Source organism: Grampus griseus, assembly GCF_964374135.1.
Source record: "Grampus griseus genome assembly, chromosome: 1".
NCBI lineage: Eukaryota > Metazoa > Chordata > Mammalia > Artiodactyla > Delphinidae > Grampus > Grampus griseus.
The window spans coordinates 32,548,185-32,564,747 of record NC_139017.1 but is presented as its reverse complement, the minus strand read 5'-3'; the positions used below and the strand labels follow the sequence as shown (position 1 = coordinate 32,564,747).

General features: G+C 35.4%; 1 protein-coding gene across 2 annotated transcripts in view; it reads left to right on the top strand.

The window, feature by feature from the left end:
- ACBD6 (acyl-CoA binding domain containing 6) overlaps positions 1-16,563 on the top strand; it is a 232,868-nt gene that overhangs the window by 78,744 nt on the left and 137,561 nt on the right. Inside the window, exon 5 of one of the 2 annotated variants that reach the window (XM_082666627.1) lies at positions 9,166-9,271. The exons of the other annotated variant lie outside the window; for it this stretch is intronic. Within the exon in view, the coding sequence (XP_082522753.1) occupies positions 9,166-9,271 (106 nt within the window). The remainder of the gene's footprint in view (positions 1-9,165; positions 9,272-16,563) is intronic. 2 annotated transcript variants of the gene reach the window in all.

Sequence of the window (16,563 nt, the reverse complement as noted above, 5' to 3'; positions counted from 1 at the left end):
TAGAAATGTCAGCTAATATATATTGACCACTTATTGTATGCTAGTAACTATACCACATGTGTTATATATATTATTCCACTTAACCTTCAGAATGATCCTGTGAGATGTAGGTATTATTAATATCCCTGTTTTACAGATGAGGAAACTGAGACTCAAAGAGGTTAGGTTACTTGTCCAAGGTCACATGGTTAGTAACTCTGCTCTTAACTGCTACACTGTACTGCTTCTGAGATATTTGAGGAATCATTGTAATCTCCAATTATTGAAATTGAATTTCATAGTTGTTATTATATTAATATAGTGAGTATCTTCAGTTTACATTTTTAATTAAATTTCTTTTCCATTTAGTGTTTTTAAAAATGTGCTTCACTGGTAAAATTAGAGACTGTAGTCTTTCATTTATCAATATACTGATGATGATGTTTCCCTTAGATTAATTGTTTTTATTGATTTTAGACTTACCTTAATGGTTGAGAATGTAACTCATCTCTGTAGCCAAGGGATTCTATAGATTTTTCTGATGTGGGCACTGGTTTTAGAGGGATTGATCAGAACTGAACTGTGTTTTTTCTCATGGACATTTAGAGTATCAGAAATTTTCAATCGACTTTTTTAGAGTTAACCAGGTTTTAACAGGTGAAAATGCATTTTTAGTAACTAGTGTTTTTATAAATTATGCCTAAATAACTTTTCCTGTACAACAAGTTATCTACAAGAAGTACCTGGGGCATTGATCTTTCCTTTGTCATTGCTCGTTTGAAAAAATATGAGAAAAATATTTTAAAATGTAAGTGGTTTCATTTGAAGGGACCCTTATCAACATAAGTAAGATAGTAAATAGAACTTTTTATTTGAGGCTTTTGAGAATTTTATGGTCCTAGAACTAAGTACACTACATATACAACCCGGTCTGAAAATAGTTATTACTTGGTGAAAGATGTTGCCATTACCACATGATAGGAAGTGGGAAAACCAACTGGTTATTTCCTATAACTGTCTGAAACCAAGTGTGGATATAGTAACACTCTGAGTGGAAGGATTGTGATTCAATACATATGAATTCTCTCATTCACTTGTCCATGTGTCACTGTGTATTTGGAACCTACCTTATTACTTTACTGATTAAAACACCATTGGTTTTAGAACACCATTGTTTAAATACCATTAAGAAAAAAAAAGTCACTAATTAATTGTAAGATGCTGAAGGTTATAAGATCCATCAGAGATGTTAAAATATGAAAAAAATATGTGTTTACCAAGTTGGCAGTGAAATATGCCAACTTAGTAAACAATTTCTAGGTGTTTATTTGGTACCTAGGATTTCAAGAATTATTTTAAGAACAACTTAACAAACAACATAAAGCACTTTCTTAGTGCTTTGATCTCATTGCTAGGCTTCTCGAGCATTGTTACTGCTGAAGCAGTGTTTTGTCTCTTCCAGGACTTAGGACCAAAGTGTTTCAGAAAGGAGGTGCTATTTGTAAAATTTTACCTGAGGATCATAGTATAGACTCTCATTTATGGTCTTTGATAAGATTGAGACTCAAAAACAGTGTTTTACGAGGTGATATTAACATCTAAAATTTTAATTAGATATTAATTAAAAGTGGAGATTTTTTAATATGCTAAGTATGACAGCTATGACTACTATTTAATCCTTAAGTTAGGAGTTGACTTTACCTGTTTTGCTCCTTATACCAGCTTCCTTAAAAAACCTTTGAGTAAGAATAGATTCTTTCAGGGAGAGAAACAGCTGTAAGTAAAATTAAAATATGCCTGTATTTTTTTATATTTGTAAATTGAAACATGCTTTTTTAAAAAATACAGAGGGTAGCTTAATTTTTTTGTAGACATTTTATCTCAACTTCTAAAATATTAATGGTTTATAGTCATACCAAAATTATATAAAGATTTTATATGTCTATATATAAAATAAAGATTTTATATATATCTATACAGTTGATCCTTGAACAAGGTGCGGGTTAATCCAAGTATAACTTATAGTTGACCCTCCATATCCACAGTTCCTCTGCATGTGTGGATTCAACCAACCATAGAATGTGTAGGACTATAGTATTTACTATTGAAAAATATCCACATATAAGTGGACCTGCACAGTTCAAACCTACATTGTTCAAAGGCCAACTGTATATCAAGGTTGTATAAAAAAGAATCAACAATAGGCTTTGTGCTTTGTATCTGGCGTACATAGTAGGATGTTGGAAATCATAGTCAAATGAGATCAGTGAGATGATATTGTTTCCTAACATTGTATTTGAACAGAAGAGTAATAACCCTTTACCTTTCTGATTGACAACTTCTGGTCACACATCCAACAAATAAATTAGGAACTTAAATTCCTACAAAGAAGTAGTATTCACCAGCAGTACTGCTGAATTTTGTAAGACATGTGCAGGCTTTCGTCCTTGAAAGATTGTCTCCTAAGGAGCTTCACAGAGTGGCTTTTTGGTGAATTTACCATAGGTCAGGGTCCATTCTTCACTCTCAAAGATCTAAATAAAAGGCACATAGATGACCAGACCCTCAGAAACAATGTAGCAGTAATAAAATTTATCTGAAACTGATGTGTAAACTAAATGGCTTATTTATTTACCAATATATATCTTTATAGTGAACCAAATGCTTTGATACCCTGTGTACCCTCAGTCTGAGTATTGAGGAACCCAAAAAGACAGGTGACCATTTGTGAATGTTAAATAGAGTGAGAGAAGGGGAATTATTTTTATTATTTTTATTATTTTTATTTTTGCAATGAGCCTCTCACTGCTGTGGCCTCTCCCGTTGCAGAGCACAGGCTCCAGACGCGCAGGCTCAGTGGCCATGGCTCACAGGCCCAGCCGCTCCGTGGCATGTGGGATCTTCCCGGACCAGGGCACGAACCCGTGTCCCCTGCATCGGCAGGCGGACTCTCAACCACTGTGCCACCAGGGAAGCCCGGGGGAATTATTTTTAGATTTGCTTTAGCCAAAGTCCTAATGATGCCTCTAGAACAGACTGTCTCCCAGCAGAGAAATACCTCAGAATGCCTTTTTGCCTTCGATTAATTGTTTCTTTTGGGCAGTGTTCAAAATTGGCTTCACAGATTTTTGCTTCCTCCTATGGTTCATTGCTAACCATTGCTACCTCCTACTCATGGTAGTTGTCTCACTGTTTTGCTTTTTTAGATGTGTTAAGGTTAGTGTGTGAATCAAGTAGCTGTTCAAGTTATCTAGGAGACATTCTTTTCTCCTCTCATTAGTAGCTTTTATTTAGTTTGTTTAGCTAAATAAGAGGACAATTCTACTACCCTTTACTCCAAGTTTTGGAAGGTGGATAAATATTCTGTTCCCCAAATAATTTGTTACTAACATTTGTTACTTATGTTATATGCAGTGTACCAAGAAGGTTCTTTGTGATCTGTTGTCCACCTTATAACCTTTAACTTCATCTCCCAACACCCTGCCGTAACCAGTTGCTTGCAGTTCCCCTGAACACCTCATTTTGTTGTGCTTTTCCTTTTCTTCTGTTCTTCAGGATCCTTCAGTAACTTAGCTGCGTTGTCAGTTTATCCTTCAAGGCTAGGTTGTAATGTCAACTCTTCTGTAACACCTTCTTTGATCATCCTTGGTTGAATGGCCCACTCCTTGGTTTGGGCCTCTACTTTATAGAATATTGGGTTACAGCAGTGATATTTAAAAAACCTTTGCTGATATAGTTCCTAAGAAAATTTTGGAAGACTATTTATTCCCTCTTATATTTTTATGATAGCATCTAAAATTTTTATTTAAAAATTTAAATAATTGCAAAGGGCATAATTTCTGGCATTTTGTAAATAATGGAATTTTAAAATAAACAGATTACTGTTTTAGATGTATCCAACAGAATCTAAATACTATAATGAAATCCATTTTTAAAAACACATCAACATGTTACCATTGAGGGAACCTGGGAAAATACTACCAGCTCTCTATTATTTCTTACAACTGCACATGAAGCTTCAATTGTCTTGAAATAGAAAGTTTAATTAAAATAAAGAAAATTCTGATCTTGATTTTAAAATATAGAATAAGGTCTTTAATAGTTAGAAATTTTACATCACTTTTTCTCCTTTAATTGTACTTCTCCCACACAATTTTATTTTAAAGCAATATATTTTTGTGTAGTCTTAGTATACTATCAATTCTTTGCAACAGAAATATGTATTAAGTTGGAATTGTTAAAATTTTAATTTTCTGTGATGCAGAGGCTTTAAGCATTAAATTTTTCTCATTTGAATTATAACTTATTTCTATACAGCTGATCAACATTCATTATACATTTTGTTAAATAATTATTAAGCATAAGTAAAATTTTATTGGAAACGTGTCTTAAAATTTTATTGGAAATGTGTCTTAATGTTAAAAATAGTTTATTTAACAGATGAATATTATTTTATTAGAATGAGACAGAGTTCAGCATCGTCTTTTTTTTTTTAAATTTATTTTTGGCTGTGTTGGGTCTTCATTGCTGCACATGGGCTTTCTCTAGTTGCGGTGAGCGGGGGCTACTCTTCATTGCGGTGTGCGGGCTTCTCATTGCAGTGGCTTCTCTTGTTGTGGCGCACGGGCTCTAGGCACGTGGGCTTCAGTAGTTGTGGCTCATGGGCTCTAGAGTGCAGGCTCAATATTTGTGGCGAACGGGCTTAGTTGCTCCGCGGCATGTGGGATCTTCCCGGACCAGGGATTGAACCCATGTCCCCTGCATTGGCAGGTGGGTTCTTAACCACTGTGCCACCAGGGAAGTCCTAGCATCAAGTCTTTTTTGTTTTATTTCACCTCTTCCATCCTCTAACCTTAGTTGTAGGAGGGCTTCTCAAAACCAGTTTTTCACCGAAATTGTCCCTTTATTTGGTACCATGGACAATTTATATCTTGGAGAAGTACAACCTGGGATTCATTTTTTTCCCAAACCTTTCCTAGCACAGTGGACTCTTGTATGACATGAGTTTGACCTGCGCATGTTCACTTACATTTTTTCACGAAATATGTTCTACGGTACTACACAATCCACGGCTGATTGAATCCTCAGATGGAGAACCCCCAGATACCGTGGGCTGACTGTAAAGTTAATTGGTGGATTGACTATTAACAGTTACTTTTGACTGTGGGAAGGCTGGTCTGTATATTAGTTAAACAGAGTACTTTTAAGCAAAAGAGTAACAGATTTAATTAATAGTCGTTTGCTAAATCTTAGTAAAGTCTTTTGGTTATGTTTCCTAGAAGTATACCATAGTATGGAGAGAGGTGTGTGCTTTTATTTTATGAACTAGGAGAATGGTTGAGCAGGGGGAATGTTGAAAATGGGAATGGCAATGAAATATTTACCACAGGAACTTTTTCAAGTAGATCAGTTTAGGAAAGAATGTGTTTATTTAGAAGTTTAGCTGAAATTGATTCTCTTAAAATTTTCCATTCCTGCATATTCTTTTGGGTCTTTCTGTACCCCAGGAGCCCACAGGTGTACATTCCTTGATTTGAGGAATTTGTGGCATTTGTTTAAATTTGTATAAGTATTGGCTTACCCTTCTTTGTGTTTTCATTCATTCAATAAATACTTTTTCTTTGTCTATTTACTGGAATACTGTTTTTTATATGATTGCCCGTTGCTTGATAAATATATGAATTGAATTGAAGTATTTACTGAATGTGTCTATTAAATAGTTAGATTTCTGAGCTAGCCCCATAAATGTGTTTTTTTAATTCTGTGAGGTAGATGAAAAGTAGTTAAATGGACTTTAGATGGCTTGCCATCTTTAGAGGGCTAACTGTCTGAAATAGTCTTTTGGCAGGAAAATGCAGTCTTTGTAGAAAGTGATACAGATAGCATTTTTAGGAGTGGGTGGGCAAGAATCTCTTCTTCCCGTGATTCTGATGAAAGACAGCTATACTTAAACACCATCCCTCTCTTCCACAAGTGTGTGACCTTATATTTCAAAAGAATTTCAAAGAAAGCCAGTGGTTTTTTTCGTTCAGATAAATGTATTTTCTGTCAATTTTAGGAAATTTGGAGTAATCTAAAGAGAGTCCTGTGCTATGATAATATGGGACATTCTTGAGGGTAGGTAGCATCATGAAAATAATTCATACTCATCTGTAGAGAGTGGATATGATAATTTTGTCACTCACATTCATCAGAGAGAAGGAAAAAGATAACTGGGTAAGAATCAAAAGAGAAGGGAAGATAAAGTGAGAAGATGTAGAAGGGCACTAACATTTATTAAGGCTCTACTGTATTTGGTAATGGTTGAATTTGTTTGCACCTGTTGTTTCGTTTAAGTATAGATATACAGAGGAAAATTGCCTGTGGAAGACTGTATTAACTGGGAAATACAGAGGGAAAAAGACAGAATTTGATTTGTATATTGTACATAATCTTGTTGGGGGCAAGAAAGGAGATAACAGAAAGATGTTACTCCAGATGTTTCTCCATTTTGGCCACTAGGTGGTGATATTGTATAAAGACAGCTTGGTTGCTGGCTAGTAAGATAGTCAAAACTTGAAGTGGGGATAGATAACTATATTTAACAACTAAGCCCAAGAGTATCACTTAATATTTTTTCATATTAGTCACACAGCTTTGTAGCACATTTGTGGTGACTTTTATTGACTTTCCCATTTTATATTTAATTTACATTGTGTACTCTACCCTGAAGTATTTTATAAATACCTCTGTGTGCCTAACATACTTAGCAATGATAAACGGCAGTTGATAAGCAGGTATACAGATGAAAAAGTGCCCCGACCTCCAAGAAATTCACATACCAAAACAAAATAATTGATATAAATGATACATATAAGAAACATTGAGAATATATTAAGCAATATAAACATTTTAAATAATATTGCTTATGGCATAAGTGTACATGCACATTTGGAATTAAGGAAAAAGGACCACACAGAAGGTCCTCCCATCTCTGAATTATTCTTGCATTTTACTGGGTATGGGTAACCTACATCCCAAGGATCCTCCATACTTTCCTTTCTGTGTCCCACCACCAACTCCCCATTATTTTCAAATCCAAAACAATTGGTGAGTAGTGTATTTTTTATTATGACTTAAAATGACGCAATACTTTCTCTCACAGTTGAAGTTTCTGCCTCTTGAATTAGAGGGGTCTCCCTTATTGTATTGAAGGAAAATAGGTCCCTCTCTTTCCCAAGTCAGAATGCTGAATGCACTTTTTCATAGAAAGTATTTTTTGTGATAGTTAAATATAGCTAAAATACTGTTATATGCAGCCTTAATTTAAAAAATCAGACTTCTCCTTTCAGGGGTTTTGGCCTCAGACTTCACTATTTTCTTCCAGAGTAAGTGATCTGGAAAAGCATTTTCTCTTTTGCAAATGAACATTTTCAAGAGACCCTATTTTTTTAAAAAACGTGATTTTTTTCCTGGAAACGTAGCTCATTTTCTCCAGCTTGAAGCAGGCTGTTTCTCCTCTGTATTCTGATAGGCCTTTTTAAAGATCCAATTTTACCTTATGTTAATGGTATATATATTTTTTATCATCTCAACCATACTGTACATGTATTGAATGCAAAGTTTCTTGCTTATCCTTATCATCTCTTATCACCAGAATCTTGTCCAGTGCCTTGCATGTAGTAGGTGCTCAATTAAATACATGACACGTGTAAGGAAGGCTTAGACTGTTAATGCCAAAGTAGTGTGTTTTAAGTTAATTACCTCTGACTAGAAATAACTTTTTTTTTTTTTGCGGTACGCGGGCCTCTCACTGTTGTGGCCTCTCCCGTTGCGGAGCACAGGCTCCGGACGCGCAGGCTCAGCAGCCATGGCTCACCGGCCCAGCCGCTCCACGGCATGTGGGATCTTCCCTGACCGGGGCACGAACCCATGTCCCCTGCATCAGCAGGCGGACTCTCAACCACTGCGCCACCAGGGAAGCCCCCTAGAAATAACTTTTTATAGGGTATAAGGTATTGGCTTTTAAGATAGAAGGACTCCTATGGTCAGATGCTTTTTTTCTGATGAATGGAAGCTGTGGCCTTACAGGTTGTAGAACATACTAGTTATAATGTTTGAAACTCAAATTGTATTATTTTATGCCTGTTTAGAAAATGTAGAATAGTTTCATTATTAATATTCCAAATTACTGATCTTTTGGGAATCATAGATCCTTTTGAGAACCTCACTGAAGCTACCTCCCCCTTCCCCACCTACCCACTGCCAACACAGTCAGAAAAATGCATTATGCATCTGCACAGATAATTCTGTATACTATTTTAGAGAACTCATAGACCTCATGTTAAGAACTTCTGCTTTAGATTCTGGAAGAGACTACAGCTGACTAATTGAGATGTAGCTTGATATAATAGAAAAATGGACTATATGCAAAATCAGTTGATCTGAGTAAGTTCTAGCTGTTATTCTACCCTTGATAAATGTGATGCCATTTGACAGGTCATATAACCTCTCCTTACCTATTTCTTTATCTGTGAAGTGAAGCAGCTGTTGGATAAGATTAAGTGAATTAGTACATTGATATGCTTAGAATAGTGCTGAGTACATACTGTGCTTCCCAGTCTTTATTTTTATTATCTCATGAAGGACTTCTGAATTTTGTGACGCTCTAATTATCTTTCCCTTAAGAAAATTACTTTGGTGTGTGTATATATATGTTCGTGTTGTGTGTGTAATTTCTTAAAAACTTGGATAGCAACCAACTTATCCTTCTGTTATTCTGTAAGAGAAGTAGTAAGCTATGTCCTGATCTTTTGCTACCTCTATACAGGCAACAGTAAATGACCTTCTCACTGCAGTGCTACAATTGAAAATTCTGAGTCAGAGGATATATGTACCTGTCAGTGTATAAAAGTAACTGGGGAGAAAAAGAGCACTGAGAAAATCTACTCAAGATGTTATATTAGTGTACTAGTGTAACTTGTTAAAGCAGATGAAGCTCTTCTGTATAATTATAGTTGCTAGGAACTTTAGTCTTTTCAGAGATTGGATGTATTACGTCTTACTGAAAATCCAGTATTGTTCATGTAAAATTCTTTGTAAAAACAGATTCCATTAATGTTTGCGGCAAATAGGTTGTATTAAAAATATGTAACTTTTATGTATTACCTAGTAAGACAAACACTATTTTTTTTTTACTCTAATTAGGGAAGAAGACAAAAACATATTTGATTACTGCAGAGAAAACAACATTGACCATATAACCAAAGTCTTCAAATCAAAAAACGTGGATGTGAATATGAAAGATGAAGAGGTATGAAAAACGTGTCCTGTTAATTATTTTCTTATACTTTGTTGTTCTGCCCCAGTGCTTTTTTTCTACACAGCAGGCCTCTGAACTACAACTCAAACCACATTATGGTTAAGAGTATATCAGAATATCTAAATGAGATGGTGTCACCCAGTTAAGATACTTTCTATATCTGTATCCATCATATTTCTGTCCATTATAGAAGTTACTAGCTGAAACTTGCAGCAGGAAAATAACTTATATTTGTTCATGTTAAAGGGAGAGACTATTAACATATTTATGTGAAATCTATAGGTAATATTAAAATATTTATAAATAGCTTTAGTATCTTCTGTCATTATACCTGAAACAAGTATATTGTCCTTTGCCCAGTAACTGTATTTCTAGAAAACTGTCAAAATTTTGGTAAATCCAATCATTTAAATGCAGGCCCACTATTTAAAGGGATCCTATACTAAATTATTTTGTAAAATATATTATTAATTTATTTATTTTGTGAATAAAACTGTTCACATATTGAGCTTAAACTGTCCCTGAATTATAGTTGTTTAAAAAGGAGCAGAATTTACTAATCACTTTTAATCATTTTTCTCATTCTTTGGTAATGCAGTGAAGATGATCAAAATGACCAGAAGGTGGCAGTTGTTAGGAAGAGGACATGCAGTGATCGTAGATGATGCGTAGAGTAGATGATCAACTTCTGTATTAATTGAGGGCTCTCTGTACAGGTTAGCCCTTAATATTATCTCACTTTTAGGCAGCATCTTTCCTATAGTATATTTTCAGTGACATCTGGAACTGAAAATGTAAGACTGTAATTCTACAGTAAAGTTTGTTCTCCTATAAATAATGAAAGGAGTCAAGAAAGATGTCGCTAGAGAAAAGTGGAAGCCAGATTGTGAAACAGTAACACCGGCTCTTCTGATTTCCACTTGGGTTTTTTTTTGCCTTTCAGGATCAGAATACATTTTATTTTAGTCAGTCAGGCACGATTGCTTCTCCTGATTTTATTGTCGTTTTTAATGTTTGTGCTCATGAGTTAAGATTTTTATGAAGTTAATACATGTAGATAGTTCAAAGGAAATCAAATAGTACTATAAGTCTTACAACAAAAAATGTACTCCCTTATCTGCATCCTTCTCACATTTGATTCTAGCTCCCTTGAGGCAAAAACTTTCAGTGCTTTTAGTTGTTTCTTTTGCAATTTACCTACATAATTCTAAATAATATACTTGTATCTCTTGATTTTGCAAGTCTAAACATTATTGATTTTCTTCTGTGTTATATTAGGATTTAGCTCTTTTACTCATCTTCCCCCTCTCTCTCCCCACCCTCTTAACATAGTTATATCACAATTTTTTAGTGTCAGTTTTCTGATTGCATCTCTATTATATCAGTGTTTTTATTATTATTACAAATTATACTGTAATTAATGTAATATAGTCAATTATGATTATAATGTAACTATATTATTATGACTGTGTAAATATTGTTTGTTGCTGAGCTATGGACTGTACTATATGTATTAGTCAGCTTTTGCTGTAGTAAAAACAAAACAAAACCCCAAATTTCAGTGGCTAACAACATTTATTTCTTGCTCACATTTCAAAAGCCTTGGAACCAGTTGAGACTCTGCTGGCTTCTACTAGCCTTGTTTGTGCTCAGTTCATCTTGATTTCATATGTCTTCTCATTCTGAGATCTAATCCCAATGGATAGACCCTATATGGGGCAGACAATAAAGGCAGACAGAACCAGACCCCACAAATACATTTAAAGCTTTCCTTGGATGTAGCATGTGTCACATCTACTCACATTCCTTTGTCTAAAACAAGTCACAAGGCCAAGCCCCAGGTCACTATAGTAGGAAGTCCGCTTTGCTTGCAGGGAAGCAAGGCAAGGGTGGAAAGGGAATGAATAAATTATATAATTATGAATAATGCAATCTACATACAATGGTACAACATTTTGTTTTTCTTAAGGTTAATAATGGCGTCTTTTTTTTTTCTTGGTCTTCTGTGTTCCTATTGCAATTCTTTCCTCAAATTGTCCAGTAGAGGTCTTCTCTGTACAGTCAAGCGCATCAGGTAATCAATCCCATGGTTTTTTTAGCAATATTCCTCTGGAACCCTCCTTCCTTCTTCATCTCTAAACTGGACTGGTTGTTCTCTAGGCCTCTCGCATAGATGTCATTCTGGGATTATGCTTTACCACTGTCTTTGGAATTCTCTTCCCCTTTTTCCTGGATTTTTCTATTTTGTGGATCCCAGGTCTTCATCTTTTATCGTTTACTTCTGTGTTTTGATGGAGTGTCTCCTCCACTAGCGTCCTCTTTTATTTATTTCCTGGTTTTGAAGGAGCATTTCCTTTAGTAGCTTCCTGGGTAAATGTTTTGAGATATTCCTTGTTGAAAATGTTTCTATCAGAGCTCTTGGTGTATTCCATATGCTCAATAAAGATTTGATGAATTATGAGTGAATGAATGATGGAATGAATGAATAAGCAGAAGCAGCATAGTATAATGGTGATGAGCTGGACTACCTGGGTCTGAGTGCTAGCACTGTCGCTTCCTAGCTATATGACCTTTGTCAAGTTTGTTCTGTCTCAGTTTCCTAATGTGTACAATGGGAATAATAATAGTACCTGTGTCAGAATTGTTTTGAGTATTATATATAAGGCACTCAAGCAGTACCTGAAACACACATGCCAAGCACTCAAATGTTAGCTGTCTTGATTATCCTTAGTGAATAATATGAATGAAGGATGATGATATAATGAAGAAATGAAGAAACCACAACTGTTTGTTGTAAAGACTTAGTTTTTTTTTTTTTTTTAAAGAGCAGAGCAGTTTTAGGTTTTATAATAAATTTGAGAGGAAGGTACGGAGATTTCCCATATGACCCAACATTATTAACATGGTACTTTTTTTTTTTAAAACCAAGGATGAACCTACATTGATATATCATTATCATCCAAAGTCCATAATTTACTTTAGGGTTCCTCTTGGTGTTGTATATTCTATGTATTTGGACAAATGTATAATGAAATATTCATCATTACAGTATGATACAGACTCTTCACTGCCCTAAAAATCCTATGTGCTCTGAATATTAATATCCCCCACTCCCCTGGCAACCACTGATCTTTTGGTTGTCTCCATAGTTTTGCCTTTTCCAGAAGGCCATATAGTTGGAATCGCATAGTATGTAGTCTTTTCAGATTGGCTTCTTTCACTTAGTAATATGCATTTGAGTTTCCTCCATATCTGATGGCTTGAGAGCTCGTTTCCTTTCAGCACCGAATAATATTCCTTTGTCTAGAGGTACCACAGTTTATTTATCCATTCACCTCCTGAGGACTTTTCTTGGTTGCCTCTGAGTTTTGGCAATTATGAATAAAGCTGCTATAAACATCCATGGGTACGTTTTGTGTAGACGTAAGTTTTCAGTTCCTTTGGGTAAATAACAAAGAGTACAGTTTGTAGATGATATGGTAAGAGGATGTTTAGTTTATTAAGAAACCACCAAATTGTCTTCCCAAATGGCTGTGCCATCTTGTATTCCTACCATCCATGAGTGATGCTCTTTTGTTAGGTACATACACGTTAGGAATAGTTACATCTTCTTGGAGAATTGACCTCTTTATCATTATGTAATACCCTTCTTTATCCCTCATAACTTTACTTACTTTGAAGTTTGCTCTGACTGAAATTAATATAGCTAATCCTGTTTTCCTGTTGTGTGTTAGCATGGTATTTTTTTGTCTGTCCATTTACTTTTAATCTATATGTGCCTATATATTTCAAGTAGGTTTCTTATAGACAGCATATTGTTGAGTTGTGTTTTTGATCCACTCTGACAATCTGTCCTTTAATTGGTACAGTTAGGCCATTGACATTCAAAGTGATTACTGATATAGGTGGATTAATATTTACCATATTTGTTACTGTTTTCTATATGTTGCCCTTATTCTTTGTTCCTGTTTTTGTCTTCCACTCTTTTCCTGCCTTTTGTGGTTTTAATTGAGCATTTAATATGATTCCATTTTCTTTCCTTTCTTAGCCTATCAGTTATGCTTTTTTTGACCTTTTATAGTGGTTGTCCTAGAGTTTGCAATATACATTTATAACTAATCTAAGTCCATTTTCAAATAACATGATACTATCATGGGTAGTGTGAGTGCCTTATAAAAACAAAATATTCCTAATTCCTCCCTCCTGTCCCTTGTATCATTGCTGTCACTCATTTCACTTACATAAAAGCATACATAAACATGTATATATGCATACTATATATGCATGTTTGTATATTAGTACACACATAAGATATATATGATACATAAGCATGTATAATCAAATACATTGTTGCTATTATTTTGAACAAACTGTTCTCTCAGATCAATTAAGAGTAAGAAAAATAAAAGTTTTTATTGTACCTTCACTATTCCTGCTTTGATGCTCCTTCTTTCGTTATGTAGATCAGTTTCTGACCTACATTATTTTCCTTCTCTCTAAAGAATTTCTTTTAACATTTCTTGCAAGGGAGGTGTATTGGCAACAGATTTCCTCAAAATTTGTTTGAGAAAGTCTTTACTTCTCCTTCACTTTTGAAGGATAATTTCTCAGGATACAGAGTTCTAGGTTAGCAGGGGTTTTTCCTCAACAGTTTAAATATGTCACTCCACTCTCTTCTCGCTTGCATGGTTTCTGAGGAGAAGTCTGATGTAATTCTTATCTTTGTTTCTCTATAAGCAATATGTTTTTTTTCCTCTGGCTTCTTTCAGGGTTTTTCTCTATCTTTGATTTTCTGTAATTTGAAAATGATATGCCTAGTGTAGTTTTTGAAGCATTTATTTTGCTTGGTGTTCTCTGAGCTTCCTGGATATGTGGCTTGGTGTCTAGCATTAATTTGAGGAAATTCAGTCATTGTTTCAGGTATTCATCTGTTCCTTTCTCTGTTTCTTCTCCTTCTAGTATCCCCATTATGCATACATTGTATCTTTTGTATTTGTCCCATAGCCCTTGGATATTCTGTTCTGGGTTTTCTTTTTTTTTTCCCCCAGTCTTTGTTTTCACTTTTTAGTTTTCGAGGATTCTATTGATATATCTTCTAACTCAGAGATTCTTTCTTCAGCCATGTCTGGTATAATAATAAGCCCATCACAGGCATTTTTAAAATTTCTGTTACAGTGGTTTTTTTATCTCTATCATTTCTTTTTGGTTACTAGGATTTCCATTTCTCTGCTTACATTGTCTGTCTGTTCTTGCATGGTGTCTGCTTTATTCATTAGAGCCCTTAGCATATTAATCATAGTTGTTTTAAATTCTCAACCTGATAATTCCAGCATCTCTGCCCTGTTTCATTCTGATGCTTACTCTGTTTCTTCAGATTGTGGATTTTTTGCCTTTTGGTTTGTCTTGTAATTTTTACTGATAGCTGGACTTGATATATCAGATAAAAGGAACTGCTATGAATAGGCCCTTAGTAATGTGGTGGTGAGGTGTTGGGAGAGAAAGTGTTCTATGGTCCTATGGTTCGGTCTCAGTTTTGTAGTGAGCCTATGCCTCTGGACTGGGAATCTCACAAATGTTTCTCTTTTTTTTTCCTCCCCCTTTAGTTGGGACAGAATGGCTGTCCCATTCTGGACTGGAGTTGGGTATTTTCCTAACCCCCAGGTCAGTTAGGCTCTGATAATACCCCAACAGGTTAGGTGCTGGTTAGCCAGTTTCCCCTGAAGGCAGGCGGTTTTGAGAACAATAGAGCCTTGGCATATTTCAGAATGGTTAATTTCCCTTCCCCCTGCCAGAAGCGTGAGGGGATGTCTCTCTGACATTTATTGTGGGAACCTCGTCAAGCTCCTAGAAGTAAATCTCACACTATTGGGGGGGTGCGGATAGAGGGGTTGAGTAGATGCCCGTGGAGTTTTTAACCCTCAGAGTTGTCTGCACTGTGCCTCCAGCAATTCATTTATTACGGTCAGGTTTTCTTACCTGGCTCTGGTTCCCCGGCTGGTTTCCACTTGTGAGGCTCTGCTCCAGGATGTCGAATTCATCTATCTGTCTCTCTAGTCTCAGGGGTTTGCCCTGTGTCTTTCCCTTTCTTATGGATCTAAGAATTGTTGATTTTTTCAGTCTCTTCAGCTTTTTTGTTTGTTTGTTAGGATGGAGTGGCAACTTCCTAGCTCCTTATATATGGAACTGGAAACGAAAAGCCCACTTAACTTTTCACAGTCACTTTTTCACTGGAAATGATTGTGTATGTACTATATTATCCCTGTTAGAATTCTCCATCTTTCAAATAATACTATTTTATACAGTGTGGGTTATGGTTTACAGAGTACTTTCCCCATATTTACAACTCTGTAAGGTACTTTCACTTATTACCGTGTTGTCTTTACAACAGCCCTGTAAGGTAGATGTTATCGTTATTTCACAGACAGGAACTATTTCAGAGATGTACACATTACTTGTTCGAATACATACAACTGCTAAGTGGAAATGCAGGTCTGAGAGAGTGTTCTTTCCACCACTGGATTTAAGAAGGATAATCAATTTCCAGTTGACCCTGCTACTGTTGTGCTCTGATTTGCAACAATTTCTTTTATAAAATAGTCAAATCCACCTGTGACCTCTGCAAGGATCATTGGGCAGCAATGATAGGGATAAAATAAATGTCTAGAACTCAAATAGCTTACACTAAACAACACCATTTTTGTGTGAAAATAAAAGTAACACTTGTAAAATATCTTGCTTCTGTCATTTAGTGACTTTGATATAGTACGGTTTCCCAGGTCTTCCAGTTTGTTACCCATGCAGCTGCCTTTCCCCCAAGTCTGCCAGAACACTTGTGTTTCCATGAACAGATGAAGTGCTTACACATTCATAGACTGAGACGCCCAGAATTCAGTTGGGTTCTCTCATTGCTCCAAGCAGATTTCTGCCCTTTCAGCCATGACAACTCAGGCTGGGCTCTAAATACTGATGGCAAGACCTTTTATTATTAATCAGGGATTTGTATGAATTAATTTAAGAACGTGAGGGAGGTGGGAGCTTAAAATTAACATCCTAAATAAAATAAAGGGTACTGCTTCATGACACTTAAAGCTCTAGCAAATAAAACAAGTTTGCAAGCTTTGATGATGGATTAAAAGTATATAATCTCAAAGTTAAGTTGCTAGCTAAATACTTTTAACCCCTTTATCAGAAAAAAGACATTTCCCTACTATAATAAGTTGGGTAACAATTACAATTTTGAAAGGATATCCTGGTCTTCTAGGTGTTTGTCTAATATTTGAGCT